The sequence below is a fragment of the Typopeltis vanoorti genome, chromosome 1 (genome assembly GCF_054136105.1).
Source record: "Typopeltis vanoorti isolate ZY-2024b chromosome 1, IOZ_Tvanoo_1.0, whole genome shotgun sequence".
Lineage (NCBI taxonomy): Eukaryota > Metazoa > Arthropoda > Arachnida > Uropygi > Thelyphonidae > Typopeltis > Typopeltis vanoorti.
The window spans coordinates 25,657,904-25,684,815 of NC_143549.1; the positions used below are offsets into that span (position 1 = coordinate 25,657,904).

The 26,912-nt window shown below is 34.0% G+C and overlaps 1 protein-coding gene across 1 annotated transcript in view; it reads right to left on the bottom strand.

The window, feature by feature from the left end:
- LOC150109849 (uncharacterized) overlaps positions 1-26,912 on the bottom strand; it is a 232,146-nt gene that overhangs the window by 37,732 nt on the left and 167,502 nt on the right. The window contains exons 10-14 of the mRNA XM_090396316.1: positions 18,063-18,164; positions 15,888-15,983; positions 14,948-15,079; positions 4,276-4,386; positions 3,693-3,818 (exon numbers count right to left, since the gene is read on the bottom strand). Coding sequence (XP_090252442.1) covers positions 3,693-3,818; positions 4,276-4,386; positions 14,948-15,079; positions 15,888-15,983; positions 18,063-18,164 — 567 coding nt within the window. The remainder of the gene's footprint in view (positions 1-3,692; positions 3,819-4,275; positions 4,387-14,947; positions 15,080-15,887; positions 15,984-18,062; positions 18,165-26,912) is intronic.

A 26,912-nucleotide genomic window follows, 5' to 3' on the forward strand; every position in this document is an offset into this window, starting at 1 on the left:
AATTGTTTATATAATTGTGTGGAGAATTAGACACGTGATTTGTATTGTCTCCATTGTTATCTAGTTGAATTAGTCAGAACCAGACACTTGATATGTGCAGTTTAAATTTTGTATTTACTTTGTCTTTGAATGAATAAACATGTTCGTTTTGTTAATAGCTTGCCTGATCTTGCTTTACCAATGCACTGTCTTATAAAAATACAGAACCTGTGTGTTGAATAGTGATAGCCACAACTGACTGATAATGATATTTAGGAGTTGCTTGAATTAGAGTTAATTTAAGATATATTTGTCGTGCTTAGCTGAATGCTTCTGTTGCATGTAAAGGAAAGAAAAACAATTATTTTACTTGATCCTTAATTGTACAGTCAAAATAAAAAAAAAATAAAAAAAGACAAGTTCTAAGGAAGTTGCTAATGTTGTGTAATGCAAAAAAAATGAATGTACATTAAGTTATGCCTCTTTCTGTTTATAGCTTGAGTTAAGTTAAGTGTGTTTAAATCTATCCACGTGTCTGAAAAGTTATGTGAATATACATTGTCTTTGTTTTAAAGCTTAAGCGAAATTGCTTATATGATTGTGTGGAGAATTAGACACATGATTTGTATTGTCTCCATTGTTATCTAGTTGAATTAGTCAGAACCAGACACTTGATATGTGCAGTTTAAATTTTGTATTTACTTTGTCTTTGAATGAATAAACATGTTCGTTTTGTTAATAGCTTGCCTGATTTTGCCTTACCAATGCACTGTCTTATAAAAATATATAACCTGTGTGTCGAATAGTGATAGCCACGACTTACGGATAATAAGATTTAGGAGTTGCTTGAATTAGAGTTAATTTAAGATATATTTGTCGTGCTTAGCTGAATGCTTCTGTTGCATGTAAAGGAAAGAAAAACAATTATTTTATGCGATCCTTAATCATGAAATTGAAATAAAAAAATAAATTTTTAATAAAGATTAACAAGACAAATACAGCAAATGTAGATTAAGGAAGTGGTTCCATCCAGAAACATTTCTTAAGTCTACACTTTGAGCACGTGAAAAACTCTTACTTATGACTTTGAGAGAAAGGTGGGGGGAGTAAAACTATACACTAAAGGATTAAGAATGATCACAAGTTTTGTGCATGAAGAACTAGCTCAAGCAATGACGATAAACTCGGTATTAATACTGATAAGAAAAAGATATTACAAAAGCACAGTCAGACGACGTTAAATAAATAAAAAATAATAGTAAAATTAAAAGATATAGATAATATTACACCTGCATTTACAGATGCGATACCAGGCATGGTTGAAATCTCTTCAGAATATAATTATTTATTTGAGTTAGGTGAATATCAATTAACTGAGCTTTAGCTAGGAGTGTGTTTAAGAAGTTACATGTGTTAACATTACTGTGGCATACTATTTTTATTTACATCTGTCTTTTTTAATGGACATAGAAAAAGAGAGAGGTTGCTCTATATTACCTGAAATAGTCTCTAAGTGTCACATATATCAACCTCTCTCAGTACAAGTATCAATACTCTCAGAACAAATAAAAAAAAGCTCCTACAGATAGAAGACTTGTGTCGGCGAGAGGAGGTGGTATGAATTTTAACGAACTGCTTAGTTCAGGATTAACAATGAATACATTATTACTATATTCTAAGTTTTTGAAAATATATAGGAAAGCTATTTCTGTCTATTGCTAATTAATGGAATTTCGTTACATTTTAAATAATAACATGCACACGAGAGAGAGAGAGTGCCTTGGTAATGATGATGATGCCTTTAGGTTGGAGAAGTCTGGTTAAAATCCTGTCTAGTGATATGGAGAATATGAGAGTGGTCTGAAAAGTTCTCGGTCTTGATCATAGATGGCAACACTATTGGCAAAGATTTTTTTTTTCTAAGTTGATACATCTGTCATAAGCATCCATTTGAAATTGCAAGTCATTCTATCAAATAGTTTGTTTTATACAGCTGTCTGAAACAAAAGTGCTGTCGGTATCCCTTGAAATGGATAAAATTGAGTATCGTGCGGTTATAAAATTCTTTGTAAAAGAAGGTTTAACGCCAAAAGAAATTCATTCAAAGTTCATAAAAGTTTATGGACACTCTTCTCCTTCGTTTTCGACAATTAAGAAATGGGCTGCCGAGTTTAAACGTTGCCGTACCAACCTTGAAGATGATCCATGTAAAGGACGTTCAAAAAGTGTAACAACACCAGAAATCATTGATCAAGTGCACGACATGGTATTGAATGACCAGCGAGTCAAAGTGCATGAAATTGCTGAGCCTATAGGCATTTCAAAAGAACATGTAGGATATATTTTGCATGAAGAATTGCAAATGAAAAAGCTTTGTGCAAGATGGGTGGCAAGCTTGCTCATAGCAGGTCAAAAATGCACTCGCATGAAAATCTCTGAACAGTGTTTGGAGGATTTTAGCAAGAATAAAACTGATTTTGTGCGTTGATTTATTACTATGGATGAGACTTGGATTCACCATTACACACCAGAATCCAAACTGCAGTCTAAACAGTGGACAAAAGATGGTTGTTCAGCGGCAAAGAAGACAAAGTCGGTTCCATCAGCAGGAAAGATCATGGCATCGGTGTTTTGGGATGCTAAAGGCATTTTGTTTATTAATTATCTTGAAAAGGGTAAAACAATAACTGGGGAATATTATTCCAATCTTTTAACCAGACTAGACGAAAAAATTCGTCTAGTCTGGTCCCGGTTTGTAGAAGAAAAAATCATCTTTCATCAGGACAATGCACCTACCCACAAAGGTGTTTTGGCAATAGGAAAATTAAGGGATCTGCACTATGAATTATTGGAACATCCACCCTATTCCCCAGATTTGGCTCCCTCTGACTTCTATCTTTTCCCAAAACTAAAACTCTTCCTCGCTGGTCAGCATTTTTCTTCAAATCAAGAGGTCATTGCAGAGGTGTATTTTGCAGATCTTACTGAGAACCACTACAGGGATGCGATAATGGCGCTGGAGCATAGCATTGATGGAATAAATGTATGTCTTAAGGAAAATTATGTTGAAAAATAAAAATAATTTTGGAAATTATAAATTCGTTTTTTCATTGTTAGGCTGAGAACTTTTCAGATCACCCTCATACATACAAAAACTCGAAACTGAAGCTTAGTTAATTGGTTTTTAGTTTGGAGTTGCAAGATTAATCTTCCATCTTACATTGGGGAAGTCAAATTAAGCAATTGGGCTCCCAGTGTAGATGGATAAATTGCTATACCACAGCATTAAATTGGCTTACAATTGGACCGTGTTATGCATCACTTGACCAAGCACCAAATTAATTTTTTTGTAAAAAAACATCAATTTAGAGCTCTGTTTGGCATTTAGTTCTTTGAAACAAAACTGTGAAAATATAGACCCCAGTTCGGTCTCGATTATTTTATAGGTAGGTCACATCATTATATGTCAGATGGCAAACTATTCTCCATCGATTTGGCGCTTGGTTAAGTGATGCACAACACTGCCCAATTGACTGTCACTATAGGAAACACCATTATAACAAACTCATCTCATCTGTATAACAAACTGCTGAAAATTCCCAAATAAAGTCTTTACTTTATTTGGGAATTTATGTATATTTCTATATAGAAAAAGAAGAGAAATATTTAAAACAACAGAAAGCACTTGATTAGTTTAAGTTTATTTGCCATACCAAATGATGAAGTCAGAGATTGGGATTGGGTATGTTCTTTGGCTTTCTTTTTCTTTCTTTTCTTTTCTGAATGCAATGTTTCTTCTTCTTCAGGAGATACATATTCTTTCTTTATTTTTGAAACATCTTGAAAGGCCACAATAAAAATAAATAAATAATATTAAAACATTAATCTTATACAAAAGTATACATTCCATAGTATGGTTAACAAAAACTGTGAAGAAGGAAAAAAAAACATTTGACTATTACACTTTTTTATAAAATCTTTATCAAGTAGCTTTATTTTTATCCTCCTACATGTTTTGCCAATCTGTTTCTATTGGCATCCTCAGGGAATACAAATCAGTAAGCACAAAATAAAGCTACTTGATAAAGATTTTATAAAATTGTGCTTACTGATTTGTATTCCCTGAGGATGCCAATAGAAACAGATTGGCAAAACATGTAGGAGGATAAAAATAAAGCTACTTGATAAAGATTTTATAAAAAAGTGTAATAGTCTTATGAATAATTGTCAAGAAAAAATTCCACAAAAAAACATTTGGTTCAAAACACAAAATATTCATATTAGTTTGTTACATACCAACCAAAGGAGATGAAGCATCACGATCTCTTGTCTTTTTCTTTTCAAAGACAGGTACCACTTCTTCTTCTTCTTCAGGTGGCACATATTCCCTCTTTACTGCTGATATATCTGAAAAAGGCAAATATATATATATATATATACAGGGTGTTCGGGATAAATTTGACATATTTATAATTAATTATATTTTTCCGTAAGTTACATGTATTAACACACACTTCTCTTCATTTAAAAGTTTGGACCCTTCTTCATTCATATACAAGATGTCAGAAAGGATGGATAGCTGGAACCCACCTGAATCATGGAAGAGAATAACTTGTATCATGATGATTCGTGCCCGCCATCAAAATAAGGATATTACGACTGCTGCCCAATGCTCCCTGAATACAGTAAAAACAATCAGGCATGAACTAGAGACTTGCAATGGTGACTACGAGGATGTAGCAAGAAGAAAGATCCCTAGCAGACGATCTGATTGCGTTCGTACAGCAGAATTCCTCGCAAATCTGCAGGAACAGGTGTTGAAGAACCCTGGCATTGGAATTCGGGCTTTGTTCGTGGAGTTGCTAACTGTAGTCAAGCCCTGGATAACAAGGGTAGCCAATGGTAGGCCGTATGTATGGCAGCAGGATTCGGCCCCTTGCCACACCTCTGGGAAAAGTCAAAAATGGTTGTCTGAAAATTTCTACGACTTCACCAGTCCAAATGTTTGGCCTCCAAACTCCCCAGACCTTAACCCCATGGATTATTTTGTATGGGGCGCAGTTGAAAAAGACACCAATCGCACTTCCAGTAATACAAAAGCCCAGTTAATGGATAAAATTAAAACAGTTTTTGCGGCCCTTCCCAGGGAGACTGTAGCATCAGCTTGTTCGAGGTTCCGAAGCAGAATTGAAGCTGTGATCGATGCTAATGGTGGTTATTTTGAGTAAATCTTGTTGATAGTATTGTAATTAACTCTGCCTGTAATGTTTTTTTGTCAATTCATTAAATTTAATAGATACAAAGAAGATTTTCTTTTTCCTTACGAAACTGTCAAATTTATCCCGAACACCCTGTACACACACACACACACACACACACACACACACACACACACACACACACACACACACTGCACACACAAAGATTATCCCACCAAGCCATCAATATGCTATACTGAATATCAATGTTTTTCTTTCTATTCTACAAATTAAGGGTGTTGAGATAGTTGTTTAATCTCATCAACTGTACCATTCTAAATAACATGCACACTTGTTTTGCTAATCTTTCCTCTCCAATTCTGTTTAAGTAACCATACCACCTGAACTTAGGTCTGCTAACAATGTCAAGTTCTTTCCTAATATCTTGATTTTTAATATGTGATATTGCCACTGATGCTATCTGTTCATGCTCTAACTCAGATCCCTAAGTTAAAAATTGGTATGAACACTGTCTTGAATACAGCTAATTTAGTGTTTTGACTAATTTTTCTCTTATTCCATATGAATTTATTCAGTTGACTTCCTACCATAATACTTTGTTGATTCTGTTGTGTATTTCCATATTTAATTTACCATCTTCACTAAAAATTGTGCCCAAGTAGCTGACATGTTTTACTTGTTCTGCAGATTCTCCATTCATGATGCAGTTGATATTTTCAATGTTTCTGCTTACAGGAATACCACGATTATTGTGATTCTTGATTTATTGCAGTTTATAATTTTATACCAAAATTCCAATTATTGCGCTCCAAATTCGAATTATCGCAGCCGCGAGAAGTAGTCCACTACATATGCAACCAGTTCGAGTCGCCACTCTCCAGGTATCGCTCTCTTGTAGCGCTTCGTTTTTATCCAAAGGCGCCTGCACACCACTCACCAGTAACTGTCCGCCTTTGCCTGAAGTACATGTGGATATTTATTTCTCTTCTGATTTACCAGTACAATGAATGCTAAAAGAAACAAGGATGATATCAAGTCTACAGCTATTAAGAAGAAACGTAGAGTGATCAGCTTAGAAGATAAGTTGCATATGATAAATAAGTATGAAGCAGGCATAATCAAAGCCAAAATTGCAAGAGAGTACAGTCTAAATGAATTAACTGTTCGCCATATTTTAGACCACACTGCAAACTATAAGCAACTAGGACAAAGTGCATTGACCTCGTCTGGGTCCCAAACTACGAGAAAAAGCCATCTTATGATTGAAATGTAAACGCTATTGTCAGTGTGGATAGAAGACTGTTACCAAAAGAAAATTCGTCTTAGTCAAATGACTATAAAAACAAAAGCATTGAATTTGTTTGAAACTTTAAAAAGAAAACAATTAGAAAGTTAATAATTAAATTAAAACAATTCGGCATCAGTAGTGGAAGAAACTTTCTCTGAAAGTTCAGGGTGGTTTGATCGGTTCAAAAAGTGATCGAGCATTCATAGTGATCGTGTACAAGGTGAAATTGCAAGTGCTGATGAAAAAGCAGCAGCTAGTTTCCTGATGAATTGCAACAGATCATTGAAGAAGGAAATTATACCGATGATCAGATATTTAATGCTGACGAAATAGGCTTATTATGGAAAAAAAATGCCCACTGAAACATTTTTAGCAAAAAATGAAAAATCACAGCCTGGCTACAAGGTTTCGAAGGAGCATGTTACACTTTTACTATGTGGCAATTCTTCTGGAGATTACAAGATGAAGCCTCTCTTTATTTATAGTTCACAAAACCTTACCCACTTAAAAGTTTAGATAAAAATTTTCTCCCTGTTCATTGGAGATTCAGTAGAAAAGCTTGGATGATAACTATTTTTGAGGATTGGTTTAAAAACTGTTTTTGTCCTGAAGCTGAAAGGTACTGCAAGTCATTAAATCTTGATTTTAAAATCTTGTTGATATTAGATAATGCACCTAGTCATCCAACAGCACTGAATGATTTGTGCGAAAATGTAAAAGTTATTTATTTACCACCTAACACCACTTCCATCATCCAGCCAATGGATCAAGGTGTAATCACATCCTTTAAGGCATATTACCTACGAAGAACTTTTTCACAAGCAATAGAAAAGACTACAGGAGATGAAGCTATGACTTTGACAGAATTCTGGAAGGCATTCAATATCAAAAATTGCATTGAGAATCTCAAGGAAGCACGGAGTGAAGTAACGTCTAGCAACCTGAGAGTGGCATGGCAAAAAATTAATCCTCATTGTGCAAATGATTTTAAAGCATTTGAAAATGAAGTAACCTGTGTTATCAATGACATAACTAAGCTTGGCTTCAATCTAGGACTAAAAGAAATTGAAAAAGGTGATGTTCAAGACTTGGTTCAGTCACGTGATAAGGAGCTGGATGATGAAGACCTAATTAACCTTGAGAAAGAACGTACTTACAATGCTCAAATCGATGATAATGACGAACAAATTGATGTGGCACCGAAGGAATTTACCCTCAAAGAAATGGACGAAATGTTTAGAATTGCTGAAAATTTTAAAGAAAAAAAATCTTGAACGGCGATCCTAATCTCAAGCGATCAATGAAAGTTCATCAGGAAATTGAAAATTCCATCCGTTGCTACCGAGTTTTATAAGAAGAAAAAATTCCACCAGACAACTCTACACTATATTTTATCCAAGATTATTGTATGTACCCTTTACATATAAGTAAAGATTAAAGAATAATCTTGTTTTTCTAAATGAACCTTCATTTTTTACTTAACATGTTTAACACATTTCTTTTTAACTTCATATATAAAATTTAATTAATAGATTTGAAAAATCCTTGGCAATGATCACCCAATATTTATCCCGATTATTGCAGTATTTTTCGTGGCAACAATAACTGCGATAATCGAGGTATTCCTGTATTTTCATACCAAATTATTCAATTACAACAGTTATTCAATTTAGTCAGGGAATCTTGCAGAATTGTAGCAGATTTATTTAAAAGTACATCATCTGCATAAAGTAAAGAGCTGAGATTAGCATCTCCAATTTTCATATCAGGTTTAATACAATTTCCTTCACAATGTGATCCATATAGATAATGAATAACAGAGGGAATAAGGTACATCCTTGTCTAACACCAGATTTAACATGAAACCATCTTCCTGAACATCCTTCAATTTTAACTGCTGACTTACAATTCAAATAAAGACTAAGTATTGCTTAGTATAACGCCCCACTGACACCATATAACTGTAGTGATTTGAATAGCTTTCTCTTAGCACCTTATTACATAACTTTTGCAGGTCTAGAAAACTTAAATACAGATCTTTGTTACATTCCTGATTTTTCATCTATTTGTCATAAAGTGAAAATCTGATCCTGGCAGCTTCTATTTCACCTGAATTCAGCTTATACTTTACCAAGCTTCCTTTCCACAATCTTTCTTAACCTCAAGTGTGCTCAAATATGGGGGTATAAAAGTTTTAGAGTGACTGCATTGCATAATTCAGAAGGCCTGGCACAAGGTCGACTTCTGGATGATTGGAGCAGTACTCTCATAATTCCCATCTATAAAAAGGAAAATAAAACTAAATATGAGAATTACTGTGGTATTTCCATACTGAGTATTCCTGGTAAAATTCATACAAGTGTACTTGAGAAACAGCTACGATTATGGAAGGGAAGCTTGGTGAGAAAAAACTGGATTCAGGCAAAACAAAGTTTGTTAGGATCACATTTTCAATTTAAATCACAGTTGGGGAATATAACAAGGATTTTTGTTGATTTGGAAAATGCAGATGACAAGGTGCCATGAGGAAAGCTCTTCACATTGCTACAATTATATGGCATAAATGGGACATTATAACAAACAATATATAGTCTCTAAGTTGTATGTCAGCAGTTAGAATTGAAAAAGTTACAGGAAGATGGTTTGATGTTAAATCAGGTGTGCAACAAGGATGTACACATTATCTATACCATTATTCATTATCTAAATAGATTACATTATGAAAGAAAGTGGCGTTAAATCTGATATCAAAATTGGCTTACTTTATGCACGTGATGTTATACTTCTGAATAAATCCAGTACAAGTCTACAGATTTCCTGACTATACTGAATAACTTTTGTGATAAATTTGGTATGAAAATCAGCAATAAAAAGACAAAGACAATGAAAATAAGCCAAAATACTGAAAAGAACTATATCCTGATGGAGAACTTATAGAACAAGTCATTTCAGCTATTTAGGCAGAATTTTTAGTGAAAATGGTAAATTAAATATGGAAATAGACAACAGAATTATTAAAGCTGGGTTGAGGATCTTTATGGATCTGAGAGCTGGGTTAGTAATAAAACACCTGATCAAACACTGGAGGCCTTTAATATGAAAGTTCAAAGAAAATTAGTTTAGTGAAAAAGGAATCCAAACAGTCATTAATCTTATATCAGCAGAGGCTTGATGTCAGGGTGATTCCAGGAAGAGAAATCTTATCTTGCTTAGAGGCATGAGTGTTCAAAATTTAAAAGTTTCTTCTTCTTTTTTTGAGGGGGAGGGGGGAGGAGGGGGAATAAGGCAGAACTGAGTTTTGCTAGTACCGAAACTGACAATATCATCTGAACTCCACTGGAGGATGGCTTGGATATAATAATTGAGGGTAATATTCTGCAAGCCAAGATGATTTTTGAAGTGTAGTCATTGTCAAATGAAGGGAAGGGGTGCAGAATGCTGTCATCTGCAAAACTGTACATTGGGTTGGTGATCAATTGAAGTAGGTTGCTGATATACTGAAGAAAGAAGACTGGTGAGTTAACAGAACCTCGTGAAACCCTGTGGTAGTTGAATAGTGAGAGGATAAGGAACCATCCACCATCACACATAGTGTGCATCCAGTCAGAAAGCTTGCAATCCAATTGCAGAAGTTATCAAACAGACCAAACGATGAGAGTCTGCTTAATAGGCCTCTGTGCCAGATCTGGTCAAAATCTTTGGATATATCAAGGGCAACCACTTAAGATTCATCAAACTTCTCCATTGTATTTGTCCAGAGATGGGTGACATATGTGAGTAGATCTCCTGTTGATCTGCAGTGGCTGAATCCAAACTGATGGTCGTTTATTAGGTAGGTATTTTCAAGGTAATGCAAGAGTTGGGTATTGATGGTTCTCTCCATTACTTTAGAAAGAACTGAGATGAAAGAGATTGGTAGATAGTTTAATGGTTGGCAATTTTTTATCACCAACCATTAAATCAATAGATAATGATGGTTGGGAAAAAGTCATGGGAAAATATGGTTTCGGAGAAAGAAATGAACGAGATGAAAAAATGTTAGAATTTGCTGTGGACCATCAGCTGATGATCTTGAACACAAGATTCCAGCAAAAGGAGTGTAGAAAATAGACGTGGCAATCAAATGATGGGAAAACCAAGAACATGAGTGATATGATTACGATTAAAAGAAGATGGATAACATCAGTACAGCAGTGTCGAACTTTTCAAGGAGTAGATATAGACTCGGACCATAGTTTAGTGATTGCAAACACCAAGTTGAAATTGAAAAAGAAATATAAACCCCATCATCAGAAACAAAGAGATACAGTAAGAATAAGTGAAGCAGAAATAGGAAGAAGGTAGAGAACAGTGTTAGAAGAGAAACTTAAAAGTGTGGATAAAGAAAAAAATTTGAATCTAAGAGTGAAAAGAGTAATGAGGCAATAGAAGATGCAGTTGAAGAAACAGTACCAGAAGAAGAGAAGAAATGGATTAGACAAGAAACACTGAAGTTAGTACAGGAGAAAAGAATGTTGAAGATAAGAAGGGATACATCAGAACAATTAGAGGAGCAATATAGAAGAAAGTGTAATGAGGTGAAAAAAGCAGTCAGAATGGAAAGCTGAAATGGTTAGAAGCCCAATGCGATAATACAGAACAGTACTATGGAGAGCATAAAACAAGGAAGGTATACAAAAAAGATTAGAACCATTAATAAAAAGTGGCAACCAAAACAGACCACAATTAAAGATGAAAAAGACAAAGTATTGATGAATAAATACTTTGTCAATACTTTGACAAAGTATTTATTTTTGATTAATTTGATGAATAAAGAAAAAATTGTATAGCAGTGGACAGATACTGTAGTGAGTTATACGAATAAAAACTAGATTAAGATAGCGCATTCTGGACATTCTGAGAAGAGACATAGCAAAAGCAATAGGATGGTTAAAACACAACAAGAGTCCTGGTAACGATAACATCACTGGAGAAATGATTAAATAAGGTGGTGAAAGTATGGTTACAGAAATTCACGAACTATGAAATATGGCATGGAAAGAAGGAATAATGCCAGAGGAGTGGGTGAAATCAATATTAGTGACATTATACAAGAAAGGAAATAAGCTAGAACGTAAAATTTATAGAACAAGTGCCTTGACAAGTCACCTTGGTAAAGTGCTGATGATGATATTGACAGAAAGATTGAGAACACAATTGGAAGCATACCTTGCAGACGAGCAAGCAGGGTTTAGGAAGGATAGAACTACAATTCAACAGATTTTGGCAATGTGGTTAATAGCAGGAAAGCAGGAGAAAAATCAAAAACATATATACTTGCTTTGTTGATTTTCAGAAGGCATTTGACAGTAATAACCAGAAAGTGACATTAGCAGTTCTAGAACAACTTCTTCTGTTTGTACAGAGAATGGATACATGACATAAAGGACTGGTGTGGAATGGGTGTACAGAAACTGTGACACTGTGCAGTGGACAAAGAAAGGTGGAAGAAGATAATAAAGGAGGCATCAGACACCAACGGGCAGTGATGATGTTTCGTGGATGATGATCTTTCATCCTTCTTGGGAATTGACTGAATACATGCCGATTTCTAGACAGTGAGGTAGATACCAGTGGAGTAAAAAGAGTATAAATAAGCAACATAGGACAGGAGTCAGTTCTAGTGCACAAACCTTGGATGGATGACATCATGGCCAGAAGACTTCTTAGTGTCTAATTTTGACAATATTTTTCCAGCAAAAGGATGCACTGGGTATTGTCCATCTGGCATCAACATTTACCATGACCAGTTATGTATGGACTGGAGGCAAAATGTGAAGCCAAGAGATTGGCTTTTTTCTGTGGATGATGACAATAGAACCATCCAGGTGCGCCAAGTGGGAGTAGTGCTGGGCAAAAATTATGTCCAATTGCTTTGGTGAGAGACCAAAAGACTTGGCTATCATTCGAACAAGATTCACGTTTCCTCTTTTTGATCTTTCAAGCTCTGTTTTGGAAGTATTGATAGTTTTCTTGAACTATTTCTGGCTTAAGTATAAGCACTAAAGGTAGGTGGAGTTTTTGATGAAAGTCAGTTGTAGCATGCCTGTGTCTGCTTGTACAGTCTTAGCACACATTTGAAGAGCCAAGACTTAGATATGGTAGAGCAGTTGAAAGTAGTGAGGAACATATGTTTCATGCCAGTAAGGATTACTTTGATGATATGTTCAGTACATATGTTTGGGTTGGAAGACTTTTAAATAAATGTTTTTTTTTTTAATACTTTTAAATAAATCCAGTATAAGTCTGAATAAATCAAATAACTGTCGACAAATTTGGTATGAAAATCAGCAATAAAAAGACAAAGACAATGAAAATAGGAAGAAACATTAAAAATTTCAACTGCATTGTGAATGGAGAACTTATAGAACAAGTAAAACATTTCAGCTATTTAGGCGATTTTTAATGAAGATGGTAAATTAAATATGAAAATAGACAACAGAATCAACAAAGCTGGTATGGTGGGAAGTCAACTGAATAAATTTATATGGAATAAGAGAGAAATTAGTCAAAACACTAAATTAGCTGTATGCAAGACAGTGTTCAAACCAATTTTAACATGTGAATCTGAGAGTTGGGTTACAAATAAAACACTTGACCAAAGAAAGACTACAGGCCACAGATATGAGAGTCCTGAGAAAGATTAGGGTGTGAACTGATAGCATCAATGACAATATCATCTTAAAAATGAGGATATCAAGAAAGAACTGTTAGCATCCAGGAATGTGTTAGCAGAACTAATCTTATGGTCATTGAAACAGAATGGGAGAGGAAAGATTAGAAAAACAAGTGTTCTCTGCCAGGCAGACAGGAAAAAGATCCAGAGGAAGACCAAGATATAGGCAGACTGATACAGTAAAAAGTGCATTAGAAGACAGAAATGTAAGATTTGATAATATTACTGATAACACATTGATCTGGAGGAAAATTGTTGTTAGGAAGTTTGTAATGATGTAATTTCTTCATATAGTACTATCATAATATCCTCTACATTCCTTGAGGATACAAGTCAGGAATTTGATGATAATGATGATGAAACTTATTTTTCATCCTGAAAAACAGACAAACTGACCAGTGAAAATACACAGACTTTCCCAGGTAGGATTAATTCATTATCATAGTATTATTAAAATAAAAAGCTAAAAGGCTTCAGTTTGGCAATGTAAAATTATACAAACAAACTGGATATTAGATCCAACGTTATTTCAAAGTCGAATATAGAAACTATGAAAGTTTCATAAGTTTACCAGCAAACTTGCAGGAATACATTCCTCGGCATCTCCAAGTTGCTTTAGTGTGGCCTTCTTAAAAGACAGGCAATGCCCAGGCGTCTATATATTCGAGTTTTATTAGTCCATTTTCGATAAGGTTTCACTGGCTTGGCAGTTGTTTCGAACTGGTTGGTTCTCATCAGAGACCAGGCAGAAATAAAGAGAGGAAAAACTCTTGCTGCACTAAGGAACTTGAAATGCCAGAGAAACGTTTTTTTCGTAAGCGAGCTCTCAGTTGGTGCATAAAAGTAATTGTTAAAATAAAGACCCAAAAGGTTTCAGTTCTGCAATATAAAATTATATAACGAAGTGGATATTAGATACAGCATTATTTCAAAGACGATGTAGTAAACAGGTAAATAGGTTTCAAGTATTAAATAGGTTTCTATGAAGTGCAGGTTAACATGCAAACTTCCTTTTAGATTGAAAGCTATTTTTTAATCAAAGCTAAATGTTAGAATGGAGCCCATTTTGTATTGAAATTAACTCTATTTCAAAATGAATAAACTGAAAGACATACATATAATTTTTTAGAAGGTGAGAAATGGAATCTACTTTGGATTATGATTGCAATGAATTATACCAAATGAATGGTTTTTCCTCTGATAACTTTTATCCCTATGTAGACAGTTTTTACCTTGGGTATACTATACGTTAAAGATACCAAACAATTTTATAAACTTGGTTTTAATCCTTTAAAAACCAAGTTTATAAAATTGCTTGGTATCTTTAAGTTTTATCCTTTCCATCAATAAGGTTGGGCTGTTTTCTGAACTAATGCAACTAATCCAAACAACCAATGCTAAGAAGCCAGGGTAATATATATGAGTGTCTGTAAATTATGTGTGTTCTGACAGCATGCCTATTTTATGTGATGAAAAACTTCACTACATCCATACGAGACTGGCTTTGCTATGTTAGAAAGTGTATTATAATTTGTTTTTTTTTGAAATTTGCTACATTAATTTAAATTAGTTTCAAAATTTCAATTTTCAAAAAAATGTCATTTAGTTTCTTTTAAAACTAATGCAAATTAGTTTTTAAATTCATTAATTATTTTTAGCAGTTTAAGGTTCATCAACTTTTTATAACAGAAAACATGCAGTATAAAAATGCACCCAAAACAGATTAGATTTATTTTGTATGCATACCAACTGAAGAAGGTAATAGTCTATCATGTTCTTTAGCTTTCTTTTTTTTCTTTTTTACAGAAGGTTGTAGTTGCAGTGATGGCAGCATCTCATCATCAGGAGAGAGATATTCTCTCTTTATGTTTAATACATCTGAAAGATCAGATAAACTGCAATTATTTAGTATATCATATTAAATACTCCAGAGAATTAAGTTACATTTATAAACAGTTACATTTACTAATGCATGCCAAGATGCCAAGAAATTATATTCTTGGTTTAATCCTTTATCCAAGTTATGCAAACAAAGTGTGTGCATAAAATGACTTCACAACTGGGCAACTCATATATAGAGGCTAATGACTTCACATCACTTGCCTTAGTATCCCATAATGCTGGAATACTAACGCAAGTGATGTGAAGTCATTAGCTTCTATATACGAGTTACCCAGTTGTGAAGTCACTTCATGTGGAAACTATGATATACACACTTAAATAATAAAGGATTAAACCAAGAATATAATTTCTTGGCATCTTTAATTTATTGTATAACCAAGGTGGAAAAACTTTCAACATCTATCTCTAATCCAGATTATTTTAGTAATAATATGTGACACCTCTTGGCTTCTTGAATATGGAAATATGACTATTGCATTATTTCAACCTTGGCATCACTTTTGGATCTGACTCCCACTTGTGTGAAGTGATTAGCCTCTATATGCGAATTGCCCCACTTGTGAAGTCACTTCACATGCAAACTTTGTTTGCATACACTTGGATAAAGAATTAAATCAAGAATATAATTTCTTGGCATCTTTAATTTCTAAGAATATCACAAAAACTAATTGGGAAAAAATATAGAAAGTTGCACTGACCAATTCTTATTGGCAAGTGTGTTACAAATAAAAAACTGAAAAATTATGAATGTTCTTTCAAAATAACATCACAAAAAAAAACATACCAATCAGTAAATGTGATACTTGGTTAAGTTCTTCAGTTTTATTTTTTTCTCTCTTTGCTGTTTTCTCTCTAGGTGATAAATACTCTTCATCTGTTACTAATTTAAATGAAAACAAATTATCCATTATCTATATTTGATCATAAAAAAGAACAGAGGCTTTTATTCAAAAGTTACCTATGAAATTATATTTTTATCAAAAGTGATAAAATCAATAGCGGAAACTGTAAACCACACCCACAGGCTGTCTGACTTAATTCTAAAAGTTAACATACTCTGTACTGAAGAGCTTCACTGATTTCTATAGCCTACTCACTCCATAAACTGAATAAACTTTAATTTCAATAAAACAAGGGATTCAAATATAAGTTTTTTTTAGCATGATTTTTATGGTTAGAGATTTCAACTCTATCCTACCTGTACCTCATTGTGGTGTGGAAGCAAATGAGTGATATAGGCAAAACAACTAGAAGTATGTACTTTCAGAAAAGTTACCCAACGTATGAAGGCTGCATCAATATACCCTGCTAACACAGGTTTCTCTAGTTTGGTTAGTAGTTTTTCAGAGAAAATTAAACCCAATTATTCAAAGAAACCAAAGTTTTAATGACTGATAGCTATAATGGAACTGACCTGTAGTGGAATAACAAAAGCAAAACTAAAAATGGAAATACTGAGAACTGGCACCTGGAATGTAACATCACTGAAGAAAAAGAATAAATAATAAATAATCGAAGAACTTAAAATTCAAAACATTAAAATTTGTGGAATATCAGAGACATAGAAAAAAAGGAATAAAGCAAAGTGGCAACCAACGTATTAATATATAATGGAGTAGAAGAACGTGAAAGTGCAACTAAAGGAGTTAGAGATGCCAAGAAATTACTCCAGGCCCATCAAAGTGCAATCCTTCAGGCATATACAAGTACTTTCTTCCATCAAATTCATACTAAACTTCTGAGAACTTGACAACTATTTTCTCTTAAACAATTAATTTGTTTATAATCATGGTCCTTCTGAAGTCGCTCCTATCATACCCTTCATTTTTTGTATCATTAGTTCCAACCAAAATTATTAATTCTTTTACTTTCCTATACATATATGAAATCTGATAGTGCTACTAATATTTTTTTTATCTTTCAATCAAGAAAGAATGATTTAGTGATGCACTCAAGCACACCTCTAATCCCGGAATCACCATAAAATATCATCTCTGAGATCTGCTCTGCCTTTTCTACCCCACTTACTGTTCTTTTTTTACTCTGCCATACTGACAGTTCTGACACTTTCATTGGTTCACTGTTCAGTATTTTCAACACTATCTCACCATCTTTGCTTATTATCCACAAATCATTCCCATGGAAAGAAAATACATCATAAAGTTTCAGTTATTTATATTAATTGAAACAGTGCGTGCTAACTAAGAAAAATAAATGCTGAACAATGAAGCAATACTGTATAATAATTATATGTAACAAAAATTATGTAATATCTCTAATTAAAAACTAAATTATAATTTATCTTTCTGCAAATATATAACACAAAAACCTTTTTCCTTGCACTGCCTAGTGGTCTCTAAAAGTCTTTTTTTTTTTTTTTTAACCAAATTTTTATTTTTTCCCATGTTTAACCATAGAAACTTATCAAAACTGAATATTTCTTAATATGAAACAGTTATTATGTTTAATATAAAGCATTTCTGTTTTCTGTGTATACTAAGTGAGTGACAATGACTGTGTGATAGGCCACTGGATCTACCTACTGAATATCCATGATACTTTGAAATTAACTTTATTTAATGAGTTTTGCTAGCCAGATTGGCCAAAGGGTTAGCATATCTACTTTCCAGCCAAGAGGCTGTGGGTTCAAATCCCGTCGTGGGCATGGATGTTTGCGATTGTCCTATTAACTAAGTGAGGAAAGGGCTTCACTCCCAAAACCCAGGGAGGTACATACAGCATCTATGGATGTCAAACAATAATTTTTTTTTCATGTCTTTTAGTTTATTATTTGAGAATAATCTTAATGTTTCTGAAAATATTTTAAGGAAATCAAGCAAACTTCTAATGCTAAATATTTTTTGCTCTCTAAGGAATGTGTGTGTGTGTGGGGGGGGGGGGGTAAAGTCTCAATAAAGTACTGGATAGATAGAAAGCATGACATTTTACAAAAACATACCATTTTGTGATTGTAATAACATGTCAGAATCTCTGTTCCTACTCATTTTCTCTGATGTCTTTTTCCTAGGAGACAGGTATTCTTTTGTTGTTGCTAATTCATCTGAAAATAAGAAAATGATATTCATACAGGAATTTTAGCAAATGAAAATATATTTGCTATTTATAAATATCACAACAAAGTATAGGAATTTTTTCTTTTTTTTATTAATTTGCTGTTTGATAAGTATGCTTGCCAACCTGGGTTGCAGAGTAGATGGTAAATCTACTCTCTAACAAGCAGGTTGTGGGGTTCAAATACCACCAGACAATATTTATTGTCTTTAAATGGAAGATAAATTTCATAACCTGGTGAGAAACCATTGCCCTGCTTGCTGGAGGCTTAAAGCAGTTTGGAAAACTGTTTCATGTTTGATCATCACAGCAGGTTTTCCATGTTAGGTTAAAAAAAAAGTTCACCAATGGTACTAATGTACTATAGATTTACAATCTTCCATGGGTGAGAATCATGTTAAAATACAGGTCAACATATTAAAATTTTATTTTTTTCTTTCTTCTCTTCCATCTAAGATGGGTTGAGTCTTCTCTTGAGCAGGATCTTCCAGTCTTCTCTATTCCTTGCTGTTCGAAAAAGTTCCTTATATGTTCTTCATCCCGAGATGTTCTTTATTAATTTCAGCCAGGTAATTCTTGGTCTTTCGGGTGTCTTCTTTTTTCATTTGGAAAAGTATTGATTAGGACATTAGGAAGTCTGTCTGCGTCCATGTGTACAGTGTGGCCAAACCATCTCAGTTGTTGTTTTCTAATTTTTTCTATTATTGTCTTTTTATACAATAATTCTTGTCTGACTGTGCTGTTTGTTTTCTTTTCTATCCAACTTGTTCTATTTATTTTTCTTAAGCATTTCATTTCAAATGCCAGCAATTTTTTCTCCTCTATTTTCTTAACTGTCCACGCTTCTGCTACATAGATGACTGTTGGTATAATTATTGATTCATATAATTTGATTTTGGCTTGCTTAGATATCTTGTTTGTTTTCCAGATTTTCTGTAATTTTCCCATGGTGGTCCATCCTATCGCTATTCTGTGTTTGATTGTTTTGAGTTCATCTACTGTTTCTGTTAGTTTTGATCCAAGATATATGAAGTTGTCTATTTGTTCTCCATTCAGGGTGGCTGAGATGGTAGTTCTGTTCCTCCCTATTTTCATCACTTTTGTCTTTTGTATATTTATTGTCATGTCATATGTTTTACAGGTTTCGTTTAGCTTGTTTATCAACCTTTGTAGTTCATTTAGGGTTCTTGCAATAAGGACGAGATCATCTGCATATTTGATATTATTTATGTTTAAACCATTGACATTGATTCCGGACTCATTGTCTATTGCCATCTTTACAATTTCGCCTAGATATACAGTAGTATCTCGCTAATCTGAACCTCTTTAGTCTGAACCTTCCAGTAATCCGAACTGCGGTTTGAAAGAAAAAAAAAGTGTTATTTATTATGTATTATTATTTTGTGTACTATTATTTTTATTTAATAATTATTATTTTAACTATTATTATTCATTTTATTATTATTACAGTACAGTATTTTTTTCGTACTGTCGATTGTATAGTTATACTGGAGGCCTATTTTGATGTATTGCATGTTCACGTTTGCTTTTTTATACTGTACAGTACGTACTGTATCGGCATGAATCACAAATATACACAAAAATAGGAAATTCAAAACGTGCATAATTTGGTTAAAAATATGAATCCAAATGATGAAATTTGACAAACAGATGTTATGGAATGGATTACAGGTAGAACCAAAAGTGAAATCAGAATATCAGATGCCGAAATTATAAATATGACGCTACATATTTATGATGTATTGTGTAGAATCATCATCTTCTAATGAATTAGAAGATGATGATGACGATGAAGAACTCGATGAAAAAAAAAAGTAAAACATGAAGAGGCAGCTGACAGTTTTAATGTGTGTATAGAATGTGCTAAGCAAATGATACGCCATTCCACAAAATTTTGTTGCTAATGCAGCTCTGAGAAGAAGCATTCGAAAAGGTTTAGCTTCGAAGAAACAAAAGAAAATCAGTGACAAAGAAATAAAAACCTTTTTTGTGTTGTGTACAAGAAAGTGATATTTTTATGTAAAATAAGTTACGTACTGAACTATGCAATTTTATTAAATCAGAATCCTCAACAATACAGATACAAGAAATTAAATGTTTTACTAAAATAAACTTGTGTACTGTATTATTATTTGTTTTACATTACAGTAGTTTTTTTCTCTCAGTTTCTATCATTGATGTGCCATTAGAATCTGATTATTTTTGTATTAAACGCTAGTTATTGTTGTCTCTTGGGGGGAAATTTGCTAATCCGAATGAGCACAGTTTTTATTAGTTCAGATTAGCAAGATACCACTGCATGTTGAATAGGCATAGGGATAATGGGCATTCTTGCATTACTCCTTTTTGGAAATCTATTGGTTCTGTTGTGAGTGTGTCCTTTTTAATTATTGCATTTATCTTAGAGTAATATTTTATCAGAAATTGTATTATATATTTGTGTATTGCTTTTTCTAGTAGCAATACACAAATATATAATATTTGTGTATTGCTTCTCTGTTGATGCTATCGAAAGCTTGTTTAAAGTTCACAAAACAACAATATAGTTCTTTATGGTCTTCCCAGCTGAGCTCTGCTAGTTGGTGTAATGTGAAAATCTGGTCTATTATTGAATAGTTTCCTCGGAAACCAGCTTGTTCTATGCCTATCAGTTCTTCATAGGTGTTTTTTAATCTATTTTGTATAATTCTTATGAATATTTTATAGGTGTGGGAGAGTAAATTGATTGGGCTGTAATTTCTGCAGTCTCTTTTGTCTCCTTTCTTGTATATTGGGATGATCTTTCCAGTTCTCCAGTCATCTGGGATCTCTCCTGTTTGTAGCATTTTATTGAATAGGGTTGTTAAATATTCTATTGATGTGCTGCCTCCATATGACCACAGTTCAGTAGGGCATCAATGCCTGGCTTTATTGTTTTTCATCTGTTTTATTGAGTATCTAACTTCTTCCTGTAAAATTTTTGGGTGGTCATTATTTTTTCTTCTATTGTTGGCATTGTAGTTCTGTTTCCTTGGTGAAAGACAGTCTTAAAATGGTTTGACCAGATTTTTCTTATGTCTTCAATATTCCCGGTGTCAGTCATCTTGTTTTGTTTATCATTGTTACTGCTTTTGCTGAGAATTCCTTTGTAATTTCTCTTATAGTGTCATGGAACTTTTAGATTGTTTTGTTGGTATGCTTCTTGGCATTTCTTAGCTTTTTCTTCTAACCATTTTTCTTTGGCTTTTTTGCATAGGTTATCGACTTCATTTTTTAGTGTTCTGTATTTTTCTCTATTCTCTTCATTGTTTTGTTGGTTTACAAGTATCTTGGCCTCTCTTTTCTCTTCTATTGTAGCTACGATTTCTTGGGTTATCCACTGTTTGTTTATTTTGGGTTTGGTACCTAGAGTGTCTTTTGCAATTGATAACACTGTTTCTTTTCCTTCTTCCCAGTATTTTTCCACTGTCCTGGAAGATGGAGGGTTTTAATTTCAAGCACATCTGTTCTAAAAATCAACTTCTGCTTGAGCTATCTTTTAGTTTTCTTCTTTTCTGATATTGTTTTTCCTGTTGATTTTATCTTCACTTTGGCAGTTAATATTTCATGGTCAGTATCGAAATCAAAGCTTCTTAATGTTTGTACATTATTTACTTTTCCAATGTTTGTTTATGATAATATAGTCTATGCAGTTCTTTATATTACCATCTGGGGAGTCCATGTATATTTATTATTAGGGCATGATAACTAAATACTTAAGGAATTGACAGCGTACACTAGAAATATAAATTAAATCAACTTTAATATATAGTTTCTGATATTTCGGCAACGTCACGTTGCCATCTTCATAGGAACTTAAGATAAAGACACGTGCACACAAGTACTACATAACAGCAAATGAGAAACGAAGCGAGGAAGCTACCGTTTACCTAAAGCCATGATGGTGCCCCCTAGTGGGGTATATTAGGTGTATTTGGCCTTTGGGCTGAAGTTCTTCTGATACATGTTTCCCAAATTTGGGGCAGTCTCATGCATCCAAATTTGTTAAGGTTTGGCGTGTTCCTAAGGGCTGAGGCTGATTCCATGAATAGTCTTTCATATTTGAACTTGCTGCAGTGTATTACTGTGGCTTTCTTCCACCTTATTCTGTGGCGAGTATCCAGAGCATGGTGTGCAAGTCCAGAGTGGCTGTACTGGTGAAATCGGATGTAGTCCTTGTGTTCTGAGATTCTGATAATTGCTGTCCTGCCTGTTTGGCCAAAGTAGTTTGGCACAATTTACAGCTGCAAGGGACCTGGTATACACCAGATAGGTCTAGGGGAAGTGGTTGGTCTTTAGTGGAGCAGATAAGGAATGCCAATTTTCTATATGGTCTGTAACAATAACAAATTTCTATATGGTTTGTTAAACCATATAGAAATGGAAAACAAGAATCTTGGAGATTCAGTGAAATGTCTTGTCAATGTCATCTCCTTCCAGGAGGTCGACTACCATGAGCTTCCATCATGTATTTTGTAGAGATTCATGCCTTAGTATGTGACCAAGGTAGGTGGTTTTCCTTTTCTTATTGATTTTCAACAGATTCCTATATTCTCCAGTCATCTCTAATATTTCTAGATTACTTTTTTTGGCAGTCCATGGGGCTCTAAGAATTCTTCTGAGGATCCACATCTCAAAGGCTTTTAGTTTATTTTCACAATACTTTGATATTGTCCAGGTTTCTGCTCCATTTGCAGTACTGACCATATAGCATTTGGACAGCCTAATTCTTGTTTTTGTGTGAATTTCCCTTGAGTTCAGAATGTTTTTCATGCTAGTGAAGGTTGATCTAGCAATTTCTATTCTTCTAAATATTTCCTTATCACACTTCCCATTCTCATAATTAGTTGACCCAAATATATATAACTCTCTACTTGATCTAAAGTAGATCTTAATATTTACATTGGGTATTTTCCCTTTTTCTCTTGTTACCAGCATGATTTTGCTTTTTTTGAAGTTGAAATTAAGTCCATATTTTTCACTTAGCTTCAGCATCTCTTCTAGTAGGTTTTGAAGACCTTTTTTATTTTCAGCTAGCAGTACTGTATCATCTGAATATCTTAAGTTGTTTATATTCCTGCCTCCTTTAAATTCTTCTGATTGCTGGAAGATATTTTCAGTATAGAGGTTAGGAGAAAGAATACAGCCTTGTCTGACTGATATTCTCCTGATACTTTTATTGAGGTAGTTTGTGCCCAATATAGATTTATCAGTGATATGCTATCTTTACCATCTACTCCTAAATTTCTGACGCATTTGATTAGTTGTTCATGTTGTATATTGTCAAAGGCCTTTGTGTAGTCAATAAAACATAAGTAGATTCTTTCTGCTTCTCCAGATATCTTTCTATAATAGTTCTAATGTTGAAGAATCCTTTTCTAGTTCCTTTATTTTCCTGGAAACCAGATTGTGTTTCATTAATTCCCATTTTGATATTGATTTTATGTTTATTTCTTTCTAGGATTATATAACATAATTTTTGCCATCTGACTGATCTGCATGATTGTTCTGTACTGTTCACATTTGATTGTCTTCGATTTTTTAGGTACTGGTAGGAATGATGAGTGCTTAAAATCTTTTGGCAGGTTTCTAGTTTCATATATTTTGCTACATATGTCAGTCAGTGATCTTATAGCCTTATCATCTAAAGCCTTTAGATATTCTGCCATAATTCCATCCATTCCTGGAGCTTTTCCTGGTTTTAGTTTCCTAATGGCATTTGTTACTTCCGAGGTAAGAATAGTAGACCCCTCTAAATCTTCTCATTGGCTTATCAATTCTATCACGATCATAGAGTTCCTTTGAATACTCTACCCTTTTGCATGATTTGCTAGTCAGCTCCCTAACTTTTTCATGAAGTTCTCTGGTTTTGTGCTTTTTGTCCAGAAGTTCAATTTCTTGCATTTGGTGTTGAGCCATAGTTCTTCTGCAATCCTACATTCTTTCCTGATCTCCTTGTTTAAGTTCTTGTATTCAGGACGATTTTTGTGTTTCTTTCTTTCCTCCATCATTTTCAGTATCTTGTCATTCATTCTTGTTGGGAATCTAAATAGCAGTGCAGGAAATGATTGTCAGACATACAAAAATATTTCGGGAAAATTTGGAGAAAAGAACAAAGCTAATAATAATGGCAAATACCTGTTGGATTTCAGCTCAGGACATGGACTGGTTATTACTAACACCATGTTCCAACATAAAAATGTGCACAAATTAACATGGAGAGAAGAGGCAAGGAATACGAAGAGTCTCATTGACTATGTTATTGTTGATAGTGATGTTTCCTCCCTGGTGCAGGACACCAGAGTGTACAGAGAATTTGAAATTGGAAGTGATCACTATTTAGTCTTGAGCAGGATAAAATTGAATTTCATATTGAAAAGAAAAACATGTAAGAAAGTTTTAAAGCGAATAAAAGTTGAGCAGCTCTCAGATGTGAACTGTAGACTAAAATACACAAAGATTATCAAAGAAAAAATGAAAGAGTTTGAGACCAAGAACCAAACCTTGGAGATTCAGTGGCAAACCATGAAGAAAACCCTGATTGATTCAGCCAGAGTGTGGTGAGGTTGTCTGAAATAGAAAAATCAGCACTCCAAGGTGGACACAGGAAGTTAAAGAGGCAGTGAAGGAAAAGAAGAAAGCACATCAAAAATTCCTGAAAAAAAAAGAAAAAAAAGTTCCTGAAAAAGCTCATGTTCTTAGAGAATACACAGACAAATGTAAGAAAGCTAAACAATGTGTAAAACTAGCTAAACAAAAGCCATGGGAGGACTTTGGCAAAAACATAAATATCAAGAAGGTGGTACGATATTCTGGAGGTTGGTGGAGTAGCTTAGAAATGGAGGAAAGAGTGCTGTAAAAGGAGTTAGAGATGATAAAGGTGACATGAAAATAGGAGAAAAAGATATTCTTGAAGTATGGAGTAATTACTTCGAAAAATTGCTAAATGAAACAGTGATAGCACAGCGGTAAAAAACACTAAACAGTCAGGAATACATATCCACATTTGAAATAGCCATCAAAGGTTTAAAAAGTGGAAAGGCAGCAGGAGTAGATGATATTTGACCAGAAATGCTGAAGTATAGTGGTATAAAAGTCTTACAGGGGCTGCACTGCATAGTTTAGAAAGCCTGGACAGAGGGACGAATTCCCGATGATTGGAGTAGAGCTCTAATAGCACCCATATATAAAAAGGGAAATAAAACTGATTGTGAGAATTACTAGAGGTATTTCCCTACTGAGTGTTCCTGGCAAGATCTATGCAAGTATACTTGAGAAACGGTTGAGAAGAATTGTGGAAGAAAAGCTTAGTGAAGAACAAGCTGGATTCAGGCCAAATAGAGGCTGTCAGGATCAGATCTTCACTTTACCTCAATTAGTTGAGAAAGCATGGGAATATAACAAAGATCTATACTTAAGTTTTGTTGATCTGGAAAAGGCATATGACAAGGTGCCAAGAGAGAAGCTATTCAATACGCTCTACAGTTATATGGTGTCAATGGGGCATTATATCAAGCAATACTTAGTCTTTATTTTAGTTGTAAGTCAGCAGTCAGAATTGAAGGAAGTACAAGAAGATGGTTTAATGTTGAATCTGGTGTGAGACAAGGATGTACATTATCCCCTCTGTTATTCATTATCTATATGGATCACATTATGAAGGAAAGTGGTATTAAACATGATAGCAAAATTGGAGGTGTTAATCTCGGCTCTTTGCTTTATGCAGACAATGTTATACTTCTAAATAAATCCACCACAAGTCTGCAAGATTCCCTGACTAAATTGAATAACTGTTGCAATAGATATAGTATGAAGGTCAGCTTTAAAAAGACAAAGACAATGAAAATAGGTAGAATTGTTGAAAATGTCAACTGCGTTGTGAATTGGGAACCTGTGGAACAAGTAAAACATTTCAGCTACTTAGGCACGATTTTTACTGAAGATGGTAAACTAAATATAGAAATAGACAACAGAATCAACAAAGCTGGTATGATAGGCAGTCAATTGAATAAATTCATATGGAATAAGAGAGAAATTAGTCGGAACACTAAATTAGCTGTATACAAGACAGTGTTCAAACCAGTTTTAACTTATGGAACTGGGTCAGAAGTAAAACACTTGACCAAAGACTAGAGACCACAGATATGAGAGTCCTGAGAAAGATTAGAGGCATGAACAGATGGCATCAATGGCAATATCATATCAAACATGAGGATATTAGGAAAGAACTTGACATTGCCAGCATCCAGGAATGCATTAGCAGAGCTATTCTCAGGTGGTATAGTCACTTAAACAGAATGGGCGAGGAAAGATTAGCAAAACAAGTGTTCTCTGCCAAGTTGGCAGGAAAATGACCCGGAGGAAGACCAAGATATAGGTGGATTGATACAGTATAAAGTGCCTTAGACGATAGAAATATAAGATCTGATAATGTTGGAGTCTTGACAATTAACAGACTGATTTGGAGGAAAATTGTAGATAGGGAGGTAGTAATGATGTAAGTTTTTCATGTAGTACTATCATATCCTGTACACCCCTTGAGGGTACATGCCAGAAATTTGATAATGATGATGTGTCATTCATTCAAGGTTCATTCATTCATTTTCTTCTCAAATTTGGGGATTGTTTGTTTTACTGCCTTTTTTATGCCCTCTTTAAATTTCTGCCATCTAGCCTCATTCTCATCTTTAGGGTAGGG